This window comes from Lichenostomus cassidix, chromosome 3 (assembly GCF_008360975.1).
Source record: "Lichenostomus cassidix isolate B80296 chromosome 3, HeHo_3.0, whole genome shotgun sequence".
Taxonomy (NCBI): Eukaryota; Metazoa; Chordata; class Aves; order Passeriformes; family Meliphagidae; genus Lichenostomus; species Lichenostomus cassidix.
In genome coordinates this window covers 36,735,410-36,753,758 of record NC_139483.1, presented here as the reverse complement: position 1 = coordinate 36,753,758, position 18,349 = coordinate 36,735,410, and the positions used below count along the sequence as shown (strand labels likewise).

At 35.3% G+C, this 18,349-nt stretch overlaps 1 protein-coding gene across 3 annotated transcripts in view; it reads right to left on the bottom strand.

Moving 5' to 3' along the window:
- Nucleotides 1–18,349, bottom strand: part of PACRG (parkin coregulated) — a 204,266-nt gene that overhangs the window by 25,965 nt on the left and 159,952 nt on the right. The window contains exon 6 of one of the 3 annotated variants that reach the window (XM_085055321.1): nucleotides 6,922–6,969. The exons of the other annotated variants lie outside the window; for them this stretch is intronic. Within the exon in view, the coding sequence (XP_084911447.1) occupies nucleotides 6,922–6,969 (48 nt within the window). The remainder of the gene's footprint in view (nucleotides 1–6,921; nucleotides 6,970–18,349) is intronic. 3 annotated transcript variants of the gene reach the window in all.

The window sequence follows — 18,349 nt, the reverse complement described above, 5'->3', positions numbered from 1 at the left end:
CCTCCCTCCCAATCATCTGGTTACTAGCACCAGAAAGTACCTCCACCTATGAAAACTAACAAATATAGGCCCTGGTGCAGCACAGTTCTACTTCTGTCCACAGCTGTCCATGATATTAGCGGATCTTAAAAAATTCTACTAGTAACAAAAAATAAGAAGTTTATCGACAGCCCCAGTTGCTGCTGTGTCACATCATCCTGAGGATGGTTATCTGGTAACACTTACAGTCTTTCTTGCACTCCCCCCCACCCCCCTAGAAAAAATCTGCCTTAAAAAAATAATCAGTAGGTGTTCTGGTAATGAAATGGATGCATGAAAGCAAGGCATTACATTCCTGAATATGCATGCATGCAAATCATGCTTCTTTTGTGAAGATACTATATAAGCAATAGTGTGTTGCTTGTGAATAGGGAGGATGGGGTATAAAACAGCAGCAAAAATATGTACTTTGAATTGCTGTGAGTAAAAATTACAGTAAAGCAATGTTTTATGGAAGAATAAACAGGTTTGCCTCTGAATCATTCTTGTCAAAAGAATTCTATTCTGGGTACTTTCGTCACAGCCTCTTGTTTTTCTTGTGGGGTCCATTTCCCCCAGTCCTTCCCCGCAAGTTGCTATTCAGGAAACCTGTGGTTTGCGTAAAACAGGATTAACACCTAAATTTAATCTATAGTAAAAAATCAGAGATGTATTTTACTCTTATGGCTAACTTCATAGAGAAAAAACTATTTACAAATCCATAAATAATTTATGTTGTAAAGTATCTTAGTTAATATTGTAAATATCTTAATACAAATTGCTAGAACGTGACCAGTTGACCCCACCTTGTATGTGTGGACAGAAGAAATAAAATGTCGTATTTTACATGCTGATGAAAACCAGAATGGATAGAAGTAAGACACTGGGCACACAAGTATTTCTTAAAGACATTAAGCAGTGAGATTGTCAATTAATTAATAACTAATGAACTGTTATAATCTTCTTTCTTATGAAGCCAACAGTATACTCCCCTGGTCCCTTTTTAATAATTGAATATGAGTTGGTTTAAAAGTCGATGCATTTAGGATGGATTTGATAATGTCAATAAGTGGGTATTCTCCTGCCTTGTTCTTCTGTTGTCTAATTCACCGCAATTGTGCTGTGCTTCATTAGCTTCCATTTTATTACAAAAGAAAGTAAAATGTATCGTGAGCACACATTAAATGGTGTGACTTTGGCTTCCTGCAATGGGCAAAGTAAAGATTAAAATATGTGTCTGCAACCTTATGGCCAGTTGGAGGTATGCCACTAATGTTTGAAAAATAGTGGTGCTGCGTGACAGTTGTTAAGATGGCAGGGGGTGATGTGTCAGTCACTTATTCCCTGTGGTAGAAATTTCATATGGGGATGCAAAAAAACCCATCATATGACTGGTATTTGTACGTCTAGCTTGTCTTATACTAACCAACTGGCTTTGCTTCCCTTTTGAGAGAGAATAAAAGGTTGATTTGGCCAAAGTGAATCTTATTAATTTTAAGAAGGAAGCAGCCTGGATCCTGTATCCTTTAAGGTAAATTCAGAAGGAGTGAATTTACCTTAGAGTGTGGAGATAAGATCAGAAAGAAGTTATTCTAAGATTACTTTCCTTTCCATTTTAATTTGCATTTGAAAAAACAAAAATTGTGCTTGGACTTTATTTTGTATGCCACTTTACAAGCACCCTTGGAAGCTGATGCCACTCAAACATTTATCATATTTCCAAGAGAGCAAAGGATAGTTATTAATATGTGCATGTTGTATTTCCCACAGATGATAATAAAAATACCTGTGTAAAAGTTCTTATTTGCAATTTCCACACAAAAAATCCACAATGTCTCACAAAGTTCACATTGGAATTCTACACATGGAAGAATGGAAAATTGGTTGAGCAGGGATTTACTTGAAACATATGAAAGAATAGGTCTGTACACTTTATTCACTGAACAAATAATAATTTCAGCCCACATGTTAGCACTAGCCTAGGAGTTCCTATTTCTCTGCAGTTCAGTCAAGAGGAGAATGCATCTTCTTCAAAAATATAAATTCATAAGTTAAATGTATGAATGTTGAAGCAAAATTAAAAAAAATCCAACCAAACAATATTTGACAGAAGAGTAGAGCAATATAAAACATGAAGGATTTGAACAGTAAAAAATAAGACAGTCATATTATTTTATGAAATTGTCCACCTACAGATGAAGATTAATGGAACTGATTAGGGATAGTTAATCAAAAAACTCCACAAACAATCCCTTCCAATAATTCCCCAGAAAGATTTTGCAGTCTTCTTCTCTAGAAATAATGCATATACTGAACCAAAGATTATATATCATATCTTATTTAAGAGTTCTACAAAAATGAATTAATATTAGATATTCATTGGCTTTGGAATGGATTTAGATTTCGTTAGAAATTGAGCTTTTTGTGGGTTAATGGAGCAGGAAGAGCAGCAATCACAGTAGTAGGTCCTCATTCTCATGAACTATTATGTAGTTTGGAAAATAAATAACGTGCATTGTTTCTAAACACATAAGAAAATAGATTTACTACATTGACTGAATATTCTACTACATATTAAAAGCAACCACAAGAAAGGAAATAATTAAGAATAAAAACCGCTAAAGGTCACACAGTCAGTAAAGACGAGAGTGGATAGATTGTAGAAAATAAAATTTTAAAAGGGAGAAAACAAAATCAATCTCATTGTCCCTGAACTTCCTAACATGTTGTTGTTTTTGTGTTATTGACTAACACAGTTGCAACATATAAACCGCATTACAATCTTCCATCTTGACACCAATCTTTTCAATTCTAATCTCCTTGACAGAAATGATTCCATCTTCAACCCGACTCAAACCATAGCTGCTGTCATCCTCCTGGCCTGGAGCTCTGATGTAAATTATCAAACTGTTCTTGCACACCTTTCTGGCATACCATTTCCCACTGTAACAGACTCAGAGTTCTGGTTCTCTCACTATCACTCCCTCTTTTACTCACCCCCTTCACAGCTTATCAACCTACTCTAATTTCCATACTACTTGCCTTATCGACCAGCTTTGAACATGTCTTATTGATTGCTCCTTACAACCAGCTTTGTATCAAAGAGAACTTATCAAAGTTTTTTTTATAAGGAAGAGCAAACCGAGAGGCGACAGAGAAAGAGTGCTCAAAATCCTCTGCAGTTTGAGGTGAAAAAAATCCTATATCATCTCTGGTACCAATTCTAGCTGTTCAGTTTCCCTAGAGCACCTGCTAAACTTACTGTAGCAAGCACTGATGTGCATCAGTTCTCTTCAAAAATCTGTCAATATCTTGGCCAAATATTTTTGACTAATAGATAATTCAATTTCAATGCAGTAAGGTGTTTCAGCAGGGAGAAGCAGCTAAAGTTTTCAAAATGAAAGAGACAATGCATATAAACCCATCTTCATCCCTCCTAGTTTTGCTCATATGAGTAGGAAGACTTCTAAGAGATGATGCCATTATATTCATCTGAGATACAGGAAAGGGAATTCTCTCGCTTCTATTAAAGCTGAGGTAGAGCTTATGAGAGCCTACAGCTGCAGTCACAGAGGAGATCACTGTTTTTTTCAGAAGCTTCTGTGATCACTGAAAATTAAAAAGCTCTAATTTATAGAATTCCCTTCTGTCCTGCTAACACTTATATGCTTCTATGGACATATCTATCTCACTGCCATTAATGAACAGACAAGAGAAACGCTCGAGAAAATGTCTAGAGAGCAGCACAGAAGACCTCAAACTCCCAGAGAATGGAACACAAGTCTCTATAAAAGAGGAATGCTCTTATTCCCCTCTGTGCAGTCACTACTCCAAAAGCTGTGTGAATGGGTCTATAACTACAAACAGGTTCTGGGAGAGTCCTACAATGCACAAACACTTGCTCAAATATGTGAAAGTCATGGGTTTGAATTAAAAAAAGCCCTATCTCTGCAGCTCTGTACTTTCTTTGGGATAGAGGGAAAGACTGTGAAGAGGAATGTGGAATTGACAGGAAAGCAATTTCAAGTAAACATTAATCTCCTTAGTAAATGGACACTAAGAGAAATACCCAGAAAAGTTATTTTTATCATTTGATAAGCCTAGGAGTTTTGAGAAGTATGAAATATTTCAGATTAGTTAACCAAAGCTTCTCACACAGTAATCATGTCCTCTTTTGAAAAATTACTTTCATTGTAGCTGCTCATTTTTGATCAAACGATTGCGTCAAAAAAGGGGTTCAGCTTGGGTTCAGCTGAGGAGCAGCACAAAGGAAATCCTGTGTATTGCTTGTAACACAGCTACCAGAAGCTATAGAAGGCTATTTTAAGCTCTTTAACTGTCAACTGATTCTACTTACTCAGCTTTAAATCTTATTACTTATGGTTCAGTTTATGCTGATGATGACCTTCACAATCAAAGAAATTGGAAGACAACAGGTGTTAGGTATGCAAGGATGTATACCATATCCAAGTTACTGAAAATGGCTATACCAAAACAAGAGTTTTGTTGCTTCTTTGAACACTGCAAATGAGACTTATTATTAGCAATGTTTTCACTCAAGCTCTCAAAGCGTTTAAAGAATTGTTATTATAAATTATTATACATACTAATAAATATCATAGATTTACCCACCTAATCCAAAGATCATTTTCTTTTGAATGCTCATAGAGCTTGTTTTGCAGAACTGCCCTGACAGGAAACAATGTCTCACTATCCTTATTATATGGACAACAAACCAGAACACAAGAAGCTTTGGAAGAGCAAAATCAAAACTGTTTAGGATCCTGAACTGACCCTAATTTCAAACATTTTGAAATCTCTTATATTAAGCATAATGACAGAAAGTTGAGGAGGGAAAAGGATTTGATCAGGACAATTGTTTGATTAGGTACGAAAGGCTGTTTATCGTGTTTAAAACCAGAACGTAGAGAAGTTAAGCAATGCACTATGAGGGAAGCTTGGATGCTTACACAGAAGAATTAAAAAAAACCCCAAACATTTCCTCAGCAGACAGTGGTTAGTTTCTTCCAGAAAAGGAACCATAAATTCAAGAAGACTGGAAATATGCAAACCAAGTAATTTCATTGCCCTATTAGTTTAATTTTAAGGGTAGCTTTTTCTCCTGTTGGGTCATTTTTTTCTCTTTCCTATGGTAAACCAGTGCAGGCTGTCAATTAGTTAATAAATAACCTCATCCCAGAACTTCTGGTATTCAGTTAAGCTAATTGCATGATTGCAGGCAGCCCAAACCTCAAGTGGCTGTTCTCTTCTACAATCCTGGCAAAGGCTTCAGGAGTCCCTGGCTATGTTAAACAAAAATTTAACACACTGCTTACCAGAGATCAAGTGGAGTTATAAACACTGCAGCAGGTTTGATATTGTAGCAGATTATTACTGCAGTTTGCTTTTATTTCAGTTCATGGTAGCCCAATAATAGTGTGAAACCCTGAATTCAAGAGTAGAAGTCTCAAATAAACTAGCTGTTTCAAGAACCAAAATAATAAATATTAAAATACTGTATTTAATGCAAATGACTGGGAGGTAGTTTTAATGATCAAACTTAATTCCACAACTGATACACAATATGGAGCAAAGACCTTATTCCAAAATAAAAATGCTTTTTTTTTTTGACTGCTTATAACTTACTCATGAATACTACTGAGCAGATGTATCTATTTTTTAGCTAAGAATGAAAAAAAATATTTTCACACGTAAGAGCATGTAAAAGCAGACTTTGATTGCCTTAAAAAGCAAGTAAGCAGAAAATCTGGATTTGGTTATTGGATGTGAAAATATTTTTTACCAGAGGCATTAAAAATGGCACTGCTTAAACACAGCATCTAAATATCATGGTATCGCATATGATACCATGTGTAGTATAAACACAAGTTTACACCAAATTTTTAGCAATTTCTGCTACTAATTCTATCACTTCTCACTGTCTTGTACGTATCACAACTAACTTCTGAGCTACAGGTGAAGTACACTTCTGTTCCCACTTTTCCTCTTTTAACTACTAATATTTCTCTTTGACTTTAGAATCAGCTCAAGTGTTTGAGCTGAATACAGGGAATTGTTAAACACTGGCCAAACTCAACAATTAATTTGTTTAAATGTATTTTCGCATTATGAAAAAAAATAAATTGAGAAGATTTCTATTCCAGCGTGCATAGTAATTATGTGAGACAACTGGTTGATGACTAAGCTATCAACTGTACAAGACTCAGTTCAGGTGCAATTTGCAACTCATCACTGAATCCCCTTTAAACTTTAGTTTGAGTCTAAACTAATTTAATTATCAAAATAAATGAGTCATTTTAATATTTGGACAAATAATTTTTTTTTGAGAAGTGAGTGAACAAATTTATGTCTGAAAAACTTGACATACTCTGAATGACATATTGGCACTCATATCAGCGTATGAGTTTTTAAAGTGTCACAGTTTATATCTCTAATTTTAGATATACTTAATTAAATAAGTCTTTTGAGACTGAAGACCATTTAATCAGCAATACTAATTTTTTGAGGTTATAATTTTTGACTGGAAAAAAGGTAGCATTGTCTTACCTGTTTAAAAGTAATGATAAAATGCAGTCTTAACTGACTCACACTGAACAAAAATTTCTTAAACAAAGAGAACTAATTAGGACCTAAAGGTCACAAATAAATGTCATAGTGATTGTACCTTACTAGTTCCTTCACAGCATTTTTCCTAATATATTGGAAAAACTTCCACTGAGGTTCTCACTGAGTTGCTAAGCACAATTCCAATCTGTAAACATTCTGCACACAGTAATTTGCATTAGTTCCACATAATGTACAGCAGCATTAATTAATAGAGTGGATAGCGTCTGTACATCTGTTAGCTATTAGTCTTTAATTCATTAGATTTTTATCATTTACCTGAGCAGCCCATCAAGATCAGGGAAAGGAGACCTTGGCTCATGTCATCTGTAGAACAGAACAGTCTGGAATATTAAATTCTCTTGTGTATGCCGAGCTACTTTATATGAACAACTATCTCATAAATTTTGGTAAAGGACTTTGAAATTGCTCTTTTGTGTGAACAAAATATTAAAAAATTATCTAGCTCTAATCTGTGCAACTGCTGTGAAACTATGGTAAATACCATTCGAGCCATTTCACAATGCCCTCAGAATCTCTCTGATCTGACCAACTGAACTGCATTCCTGCAATTCCAAGTTGCCTCCCAGTTTTGGTCCAATTCAGAGATGATAAAAATTGTTATTAGAACAACACAACACATTTACACAGTCCAGCTGATTGCTGTGCTTATTTTTCAATGATGTCTATAGGTCACGGATTTAAGTTTTAATGATCCAGTTTCTTTTGGTTCAGCATCATCCTTTCTGATGTATCCATCTCAGAGGTAGTGAAATTTAGACAGAATATAAAGATTGAAAACATGATAAAAAATATTATTTCACAAGCAGTGCAACAAACAATGCAACAAATTGCACTCTATATTGCATATATTAATTTCAAATCACCTCTTCACCCTCCAGATTTGATGAGTGAGTTCTGCAGTAATCTCACTCTCCATCTCAAAAATAAGCGTGTCACAGACACTTAAATATTTATCCCAGTATTACTTTGGCATGAGTTCTACTTACCCTCATGGAAAGATTTGGACCCTTGTTGGAATCCCACTGCCCTGAAAAGTTTTCCTAAAATGTGCAAATTCTTTTAGATTGGGGAAATTTCAGGATTGTCACTACAGATCTTGTTAAAACAGGTAGCAATTGTGAGAAGAGGCTTTCATTAAAAAAAAAAATGTATTAGATTAATGGACGAGAAAATGAATGATTAGTCATTCTTACTAATTTAGCAGATCTAAATCTATGTTTGCAGTGATATATCCAGTGAGGAATAATACATCTTGGGTATATCTCTTGGCTACAAACATGAAAAGAGACACAAGTGGCACACCAGTTTCACCATATTACACCACTGTGCTGAAAATATGAAGAAATGGCTTATACACTAAAAATTACCAAGACCTAAAAAAAATCCATAATTCCAATATCTAAATTCTTGGCCTCACATAATGGTATAAAAAGGAATAACTCTCACACAGGCTAATAATATCACAGATACCTACACAAACAAGCCTGACTCTTGCCAGGGAAGTGATGCTATCAATGACTTATCTACATGGGCATGCTTTATGCAGTCATGCAGTGCTAGACAGCTGATGGTACAGAGTAGCTGCTTGCAAATAAATACCTCATTTTAATTAATGATGAGCAATTTCTGGCAGGCATAGAGGAAGTTTCTCAGGACTGTATGTTTATTGTAAATTGGGCTATAGCTCAAGTCCTGTTGTGTCACTGCTCCCTCTGGGAGGGATTTTTCAGTCTAAGATGGAAGTGTTATAAATATTATCTAGGTGTAATTGCAATTCCACAATATGATTAGATTAAAAGAATCAACCAACCAACAAACAAACAAAACACCAGACCACCCCCAAACTCAAACTCCCTAATTAATTATCTCCCAAATCAACTTTTTATGACTTTTTGTAGGGTACACTGACAACACAGCAGACTATCCTATTAAGTTGCAATCATGGATGTCCTCTTAGGTGGACATTGCAGTAACACTTGATATCTCACTGTGAAGCTGCACGCCTGTAAGCCAGTGTACTTCTCTGCAACTTTTGGCACAGGTGTTACAGGAACACAAAGTCCTGTGTTTGAAGATTTCTCAGCAGACAGAAAACAAAGTAGGAGGAAAGAGGGAAATAGGGAAGAGGCCAGAGAAGGCTATTACAAGATAGTGGTAGAGAAGATAGGTTGCCTTTCTGAAAGGGAAAAACAGCAGCCAGACTGGGAAGTAATGAACAGAACTTTAAAAGCTCATATGGCAGCTCATGCTTCAGTGATTTTCTCCATAGCAATGCATTCTGAACATTTTAAAGGCTGTAAGGCTAGCTGGCAGTAAAGATGAGACACAGTCCACTTCAGAGAGATCTCGGCTGATTTTATACATTGGATACTGTACAGTTGAAAAGCCTTTTCAGCTACTGAGTTATTGTTAGCCCTGGCATCTGCAGTAGCTTTCAAAGGAAAGTGCAGGTTGATGCTTATGCCCTGTGGCAAAATTTGACTTATTCCATCATAATTTAGAGGTCTGATCTTTGTTCTTGGACTTTGTGTTATTCATTTTCATATATACCACATTTGGTTTTAATGTGGTATTGCATCTGTGATTCCAGTTATAATCAGGATTAGCTATGTCTTTATTATGACTAGAAAGTGTCTTTGTTGTGATTTCTTATATTCTGGACTTCTGGACTCCTGATTCTCCTGAGGACAAATAAATGTAGTATTTCTGCTCAGGTCCACATGAAAAGATATCAAACCATAGTATAGGAGTAAACCAAAGTCCTAACTACACTGACTCCAGGCATAAGCAAGCGCAAATATGCCAAATCTTGCTGCCAACTCTAAAATAGGTGGGTGACATTCAACCAGCTTCCCCCAAAGTAAATTCAGATCACTCAGATAAAGCTAATAAACACACCAGGCCACAGTAACAAACATCTTGCTAAGGATGAGAAGTACTATGGTGGAAAGAACAATGGTTTGACAAATTGACACTCAAGCTTAGAACCCTTTGAAAAGCATATGGAGCTATGGTCTCAATAATGTAAATAATGTTATTTATTATTTATGTGTTTTACTGGAGCTTCACTTGTGGTTCAGAATCTCCATTGTGTAAAGCCCTATAGACAGGTAAAAAAAATCATTCCTGTTTCAAAGACCAAATAGATGGGGTAATGGACAGAAAGTAAAAGCCTAAATGTTCATCATGGATCCACATGTCATTTAAATGTAAAAGTAGTGACACAAGAGACAATGCTGATTCCTATCACAGCGTTACTTTAGATTGACTTTGTGCTAATTTTTATGTGGATCACAGCCAGTCTGTTCAAATTCTCACCATTATACAATTTACTCCATCTTTGATTCTGAATTTAATTCTGTATCATCTTTTGCTGATACAGTCTGTTCTCAACTGAAATGATAAACTGCAAAACTAAGACAATCACGACTTTTTAGAGTATCCTTAACACTTTTCCCAGTATCTATTGCATCATTTGGGTTTTGTTCCATTTGCTATTATTTTTAATTGTTTTGCATTATTGAGAGTCAGCTGCAGTAACAAAACCCTTTGATGCTTATAGGTGCTAAGCTCCTGCTGATGTCAGCAGCAGATACATGGGATGGACACTCCTCAGGTTTCACCCTACAGTCTTCATTGGGTTGACAAATATAGCCAAAGCCTGTGGGAGGAGGAAACCTTTGCAAATCTTGGCAGTCTCAAATATGGCAGCAATGCTAGTCTTTAGTACTTAACAGAGCTCACTTCTCTGAAGAAGATCAAAATTAAAATTACGGTTTTGATATAAGTTGCATGGAGCTCAAATAAATTCCATGGTAGTATGAAAACAAACTGCTGCCACCAGCCTGCAATATTAACAGAAATTATCTTTATATCATCAATCAATATTTTTCTCCAAATGTAACATAAAAGATGTGTAAACATTACATTCTACAGTTGTTCTCTAAAATATCTTGCACATTTTTTTCATCTTGCAGGTCTCTTGGAGTCAAAATGAAATTTAATAAACATAAAAGCCAACCATAATCTTGTGTTTCACTTATTTATTAAAATAATAGTGTCGTTTTGAGGAATAAATTCAGTAACATACAACAACATAAAGTATGCTCTCTTGTTTGATATGACACTAAAATGTCTTGGTTTTACATGAAGTTGTAAATTTATCATTTGTTATATTTTTTTTTATTTTCGTGTTCTTAGTAAAAAAAATAAAGTTATAATGACTAATAAAATTACCTCAACCCAGACACTCTACATATAACTTTCTGGAGCTGATTTTTGATGGGGATGGCTATGGCCAAATATTTGGAACATGGCATCATGTTCTGGGATGCTGTATAATGATGTTTAAGATTCTTGAGTTTTGAGTAGACGTCACATTGTAAGCACTGCTAAAAATATATTCTTCTTCTTTTACAGGCATAGGCTTCAAATATGGTCCACTCTTGATGATTTTCTGGTGACATAAACAGTCCTCGGACAAACATTTAAACTTTCCTTTAAAGCATATTTAGTGCTATATCCTCTGCTAAAACAGTTTATTTTATAATAATGGGCTTTATAGACATCATATTGGCTTGTTAAAGTTTAAAACTTCCCCTTTTAGCATATAAAGAAAAATTTTTATATGGAAATATTTTAATAGAGAAGGGGTTGTTAACTTCTTCAGATCTCAGTAACTTGTTCTCTTCTAAGTTTTCCAAAGTTTATATCCTCTAGTTTTGGAAGTTCTAGGTGATTGTTCCTTCAAGAGAATTATCTGAAAACTGAAATATCAGAATAGCACGGAGTATTTCCCTAATTTCAATCTCATGTATATTTTCTTTAAATTTTATGCTTTCACTCATCATTGTAGCCCCCTTGGTATCAATCTATCCTTGATGTGAATGAAATTCAAATATTTGCAAGCTGAAGTCTTGCCTTTTCAAAAGTATTCATATGATCTTTCTTCATGTATCAGTTCCTAGAGCTTCCAAGATCTTTTATTGCTTGCTGTAGGTAGACTGCATTCAAAAAAATTTGTGTTTTATTGTGGTAATCTGAAGTCAAGAAACATTAAAAAAATAGTGACACCAGATGCATACATGAGATACTATGTTTTTTTAGCTCTTTAAAGGCTTTGTCTACACAAGTAGAATCAGCGGTTTTTGTCCTCTACAGTACATTGAAAATTTATTTATTGTCCACCATCACCCTGGCTTGTTTTGTCATTGCTGGGTTTTAGAGTATCCCCCACAGTCACTGATTGCAGAAAGGCAGCTGGATAGAAATAAAACCACATAAAACTGCTACAACTTTCCTTCTGTTATTGAGTCTGAAGGGTGCTACCAGAGCTGAAAAAATTCATAATACCACTCTGGGACTGTGTGTGAGTGAAGCACCAGGAGATGCATTAATTGAGTGCATTTCCATAGCTGTTTCTATTGGCCACTGTCTGAATAAGCCCTAACTACAATTATTGCTGCCTCTCCCAAGATGTGTGCGAGCACGTAACAGCAGAAATGCCAACTGTTCTTTCTCTGAAATGTCACCTTCTTACTACTGCCATGGTACAGTGATTGCTGGCAGCACAGCAAAACAAAATTTGCACTCTGTGCTGGTTGGGGTAACTTGGCCTGACACACACTGCAAACTGTAATTGAAAATAAGTATCTCACATCTTGAATTTCACATTATCTGCCACCCAGCTCTTAATAATTGATGTTTCTTTTCAATCTTATGTGACTTCTTGCAAGAGACTATTTTATGACTAAGGATCACCAATGTAAAAAAAGATTATTGGCTTGGATCTATTGTACTTGTGTCAGAATTAGTCATCAGCAAACCATGAAGGCAGAAATGGAGATATAGAATCATGTACCCAGAGAAACAGGTCTGTATCTGAGCATCTATGTGTTTGACAAGGCTACACAGAATATTGTATTTAGATAGGAACAGGCATCAAACTGGACAATCTACTTGTGTATTTTGCACTAAAGAATCACACTGAGGCATGGCCTTGCTTACAGTAAAACAAAACAAAAGAAAAGTTAATTTTAGTTTGAGGCATCTTTAAAAAGAGCGACATAAAATAATTAGCAGTACAGACTGAGAGGGTGTAGCATCATCAACACGAGACAATGCCAAGAGACTATGAGAAGCACAGATAAAGATAGGAAGGGAAATTATAGCAGATAAAGAAAACTACAAAAATGTTTTCAATATAGCTCATAGATATTGAACTAAGGAAAACTGTTATTACTGAATAATAGAATAAACCTATTTAAAACCCAGCAATTAAGAGTTGGTTAACCACAACTTTCATTTACCAACATTGTAATAACTTTATTAATGGAGCAGTGACAAGGGCAGACTAGTTTCTGGTTTTGACAATGTGTTGGGCTTAAAACCTCAGTTTTGGTCATCCAGAAACAAGCTATATATTTATAATGAATTTGCTGAACAGATTCTGGTGAAACATTTTGGTACAGCATAACTGGACAGTGTAAGGGACATGCCCTTTCTTCAAACGTGCTCAGTAACAAGGGTACCTTTCCCTGGGACACTGAACACCACTTTCCGTTCTTGATGAACTGCCACTGAACTGTTTGTGGATGCTGATCACCTGTTCACAAGAGTTACTTTTAAGCAGAAGCTCTGATTCTAGTATTTAATTTGTCTGGTTTTGATAGTAACACATCAATGAAGTGATGGCAGAATAGTATGAGAGAAATAAACTCTTCCAAGTTACCTTTCAGCTCAGATCATCTTACTTTTCCTTGTAAGTAAGGAAAAGAATAATGGAGAGAAATGAGCCCAGGTTTCTGTGCTATAATGAACAGGAGCTGTTAAAAAACAGGTAATTATATCAATTCCTTGTGCCTCCTGTCTGGCAAGTATACATAACAAAAGTCCATAGTTTCCATTACTTTGGACTTTTTCATACTATTGTACATTGATATGAAACATGTTGACCTGATTAAACCAGTATCTAATTAATTCTCAAACACTTTTTCTCTAATTTTTTTCCATTTATCTATTGAGTCAATGATTAGTTGACTAGTTAAGCAATTAGTCACCCTATGAAAGGGAAGGGGAAGGGGAAGGGGAAGGGGAAGGGGAAGGGGAAGGGGAAGGGGAAGGGGAAGGGGAAGGGCAAGGGAGAGAAAAGAGAATATGATCCCAATCCAGAGAGCAAGGGTTTTGTTCAGCTGAACAGACCCTAAGTCTTCAACTTAAGCTTGTATAGAAATGTTTGGAAAACACTCTTTAAAAACTCATTTTCATCAATCATTGTGTTCATGACTGCTTATATTGCAGACCCTTACTAGGATTGCTGATCTTTTCAGACAACTTAATTTCCAATCATAGAATTTGATTTTTCCCTGTGGAAGGAAAGGACTCTTTCCCTCTGCATAGGAAGTCCCCAGTCCAGTATAGAAAGTGCCTGAAAATGTACCTCTTGTGAGTACAGCTAAGTAAAATAGCTTCATTCCTGTGTTCAGCACAGATTCTTTGCTTGTGCTTATTAATAGCAATTTCTTTCTGTATCAAGCTAAAGAACTCGGAGATCTTATGCTGAAGAATCTATCTAGAAACATAACAGGAGGAAAAGAACATACACACAAGGAACAAATCCTCATATTCCCATCAGTACATGAAACCTAATCCAAGAGAACTGTTAGTTATAATCCCCACCATTGCTTTGATCTCGCTCCCTGCATGACCCCCATGAGCCAGGGCTGAGAATGTGGCTGGAATTAATAGCTGGTGTCTGGACAGAGGGCAGGTGGTAGTAAAGGACTTATCTTCTTGAGAAAAAAGCCCATATTTATGCTAGGCATTAACTATTGAGTAACCACAAACCTATTTATTAAAAGGACACAAGTAGCCCATAAAATCCTTTTGGAGCTGACCTGATCACTCCTGTGTACAGCACAGATTTTTTGCCTGTGTTCACTAAAAACCAATGTGACCCTACAGGATAACTGGAGAAAGAAGCAGAATAAAAGTTGGATGCTCTGAGACATTTAGAGGGAAAAAAAAAGTAGTACTTTATAGTGATATTAAAACCGCAAATGACAAGGAATTCAAACCGTGGCTAATGTCTTTCAAGGCTTTTTCTGGTGCTCTGACAAAAGACTGCAATACCAGGTTATCATGTAATATTGAAACTTCTGAAAATAATAGTAGGAGCTGTGACTGGAGAGTTCTTTGCTTTACTAAAGGAGTAAAAGGGAAAGATATTTGTGAAGAGAAATCAATTTTTGATTTCTTTCTTTAAAATACCCTTTCCTGACAAGTACAACAGAAAGATGCTTGCATTGCTTTGGGCAAACCCCTTTTGTTTGACCACTTTGCAAAATATGAAAAAAAGAATTCTTAAGAAAATATGAAAAAGAATATGACTTGTTTGGTTTTCTTTTTTTTTCTTTTTTTTTTTTTTTTATCTCAGAAGATGATCTATTTTTACAGCAAAATTTCACCCAAGAAACTCAAATGCAGAGGCACAAAAGAAGATATAAAGCTGAAGCTTTTAATATAGCAGAACTAATTTGATAAAATAATATTTTGGTTTTTTCTTAAATTCCACAGACATTTAAACATGGACTCTGCAAGCACAGGAAGACTTAAGTTTGCATAGCAAATACTGTAACTGTTCTTAGTGAAATATGGTTGCCTCTAGAGTTAGTCACATATGCAACCATGTAAGCAGGGCCATTTTGGGGGAGTTCATAAGCAATATCTACAGTGGCAAATAAGATCATTTGGTATGCCCAGGCAGGGCAGTGGAACCCTACTGAGAGACCCCCAGGTCAGTATCCAGTTATATTCAGCTACACTCATCCTGATCCCAGTGGTTACCGCTGCTTGTCTCTGGTCTGTGCCACTCTTCCAGCTGGCTTGGCCTTAGTTAAGACAACTCAGTGAGCTGGTGCAGTGCAGACACTTCCCAAATATTAGCCAGCAGACAGTGTGGAACTTTCAGGCCAGTAGCTCTGTTACTGGTAACCACCATAGAGACCATGACCAGCAAACAATAATCCATAGGTAGCTGAGATATTCTGTCATTCATATATGCACATGTTTATGCACGCCTTATAAAGAAACTGGTAACAATATGTTGAGATGATATCAGAATAGAATAGAAATTCCTACTGAAATTAATTTGAGAAGACTATTTTATTCTGAGTAAGTGTTACGGAAGTGTTAAATTTGCCCTTTAAAAACATTTAACAGCCTTTTGTTTAATTGAAAATTCAAAACAATAACAAAAATGTCACAGTGTGTATGTTATGTTCACTTTAACTCTTCTCTATCTTGACAGCTTAAAATATTTGGGTTAAATTTAATTTACAATGAAAGAATAAAATCCCTTTGAAATCAGTAACTATTGTGTGCTTCTTCTTTAGACATGCATTTACCCTTCTTATCAAAACACTTTTGTCAGTGATGACTATACCCTGTCCTACTTATTTGCGACATAAGCCTTAGTTACATAAATTCAATTTTATGTTACTTGAGAAATAAAAAAGCTGAAAATAATACAAGGAGATATATGGTGAAAAAAATCCTCTAATGTAAAGATGATAAAGCCAATACACTGATATTTCCATAATCAAAAGCATATGATAAGACATTCTGTGAGATCAATCAAAGTTTGTGTATGTGATCTTTGCAAACCTATTCTGGAACTTCTTTACAGTCAGCACCAGATACACCAGATATATATTAAAACACATACTAAAGCTTCACTTTTAAAGAACTATAAAGTATAGAAACAAATATTCTTCTGTATTTTCTTGTAAATATTAATTGTATTCTAGTTAGTACCAATAAGAAAACAACTTAGCACAACAATAATCAACTAAGGAAGAAGAATTTTACTCAAGCGACATACAAAACCATATGCTGCATAAGAATATTATTAGAAATACCTTGTCTGGTAAGAAAAAAATAAAAAAGTACAGCAACAATAAGGCAATGGCAATGAAAAGTAAAGGCTTTCTTGCTTTAAAGACATACTGTGGATTGACTCCCGAAAGCCCAAGTTAATATTTACTAACTCTAAGCACATTCAATACCTTCAAATTTCTTTTCTTTTAGTGGGGCCACTGCTCCTTTTGTTTGAAGACAGAGCAAAGCTGTGAATAATGCCTAAGAGCAAAACTAAACTAGAAGTAAATGACTTTTTTAATGTGAGACCTTCAACCTCAATTCCAGCTCCCCAGAGGCCGTCTTTGACTCCTTATCACATAATGCTCTCACAGGTGTCAACTGGGGATAAAGATTCTTCCACAAAGAACCTGATGAAGAAACTACTGCAGAGAAATGTAAGCTTACAAGTATCTCTTGACATTGGTGAAGAGAACTTAGGGTAGTGTCATTTAGAACAGCCAACTTAAGTGAATTGTACTGTAGGAGGCTTAACAGTGACTACAGATAGCAAGGGCAAACTACATAGCTGTTAAACCAATCAGTGAAGGCTACTGCTCAGCTAAAATAGTGCTAAAAATTAATTAATTTTGGGTTATGTAACATTTGCTGGACTGTTTGAAATGTGTTTGTTAGTGTTTTGTTACTGGACCCTTTTGAAGACTTCTTATGACCCAGCTAGGAAAAAAAAAATAGAAAAGAGCCATTTTACATAGATTACCTGCGTTCCTCTCTGTATCATAAGGGAGTTTGGGGATAAAGCTAAAAAGTCAGACTTTTGACATTCTCAATGACTGATGCAAGAGCTGCAAGTGTCAGGGTTGCCAGGAGTTAAGAAGAAATGTCCCAGGGAAGGAATGAAATTAACCTCTTCCCTGACAGAGGCTGAAGTTTTATTGACATTTGATTCGTTTTCTGGAGAAAGATTTCCACTTTTTTAATGTGTGTTTTGGTTGAATTGAAACTTGTTTGACATCCATTGTGATATTGCATAATGACCTAAAGATTTGCTTGAGTTTACAATATATAGAGTTATTTTTCAAGCAAAAGGTTTATATTAAATACAGCACTGCTTTTGCACATCCCCATACTCTCTCAAAAGTTAGAACTGAATATCTCAATTTCATAGCTAAATTTGAAATTTCTAAACTTACGTTTATTGCTATGGCATATATTTTATTCACTTACTATGCCAGTTTACATCTTCGTATCTGTGCTGTTTGCATATTTCAGCATTCCTATGTTCAAGAAGGCTCCTCATCTGTGGCTTTTGAAAAGCATTCCCTCACTATTTTCACTCTGACTGATGACATTAGGTGGTTTTGCCCTTTGACCATGAATAGCCAACAAGGCATTTGAGATGGGTTTATTTAATGACTACTATATGAATACAAAAAATAATTTTTTTTTAAAAATCTAGGTATATGATGTCCTATTAGAGCAGTGATTAGATATTTGATAGTTCACCTTCAGTTACAGAAGATAACTTAATGGTGCAGCTTTCATAATTTATCAAGATTTATAGTAGATCTCTGCATAATACAAACACATCCATGCATCACATTCATTTATCAAAGTAAAAACTCCATACAAATAAAATGCATATCATAAAGCTGTAATTTAACGAAATGTTTGTATTCTAAAAGGGTGTATGAGTCTTACATAAATTAATTTTCCCATTGAAAGCTATTTTTCTGCTACTAATTTAAATATAATGTTAGTATTTATGTTTTCTGAACTTTACTTACTAGATATAATAAGAAACTTC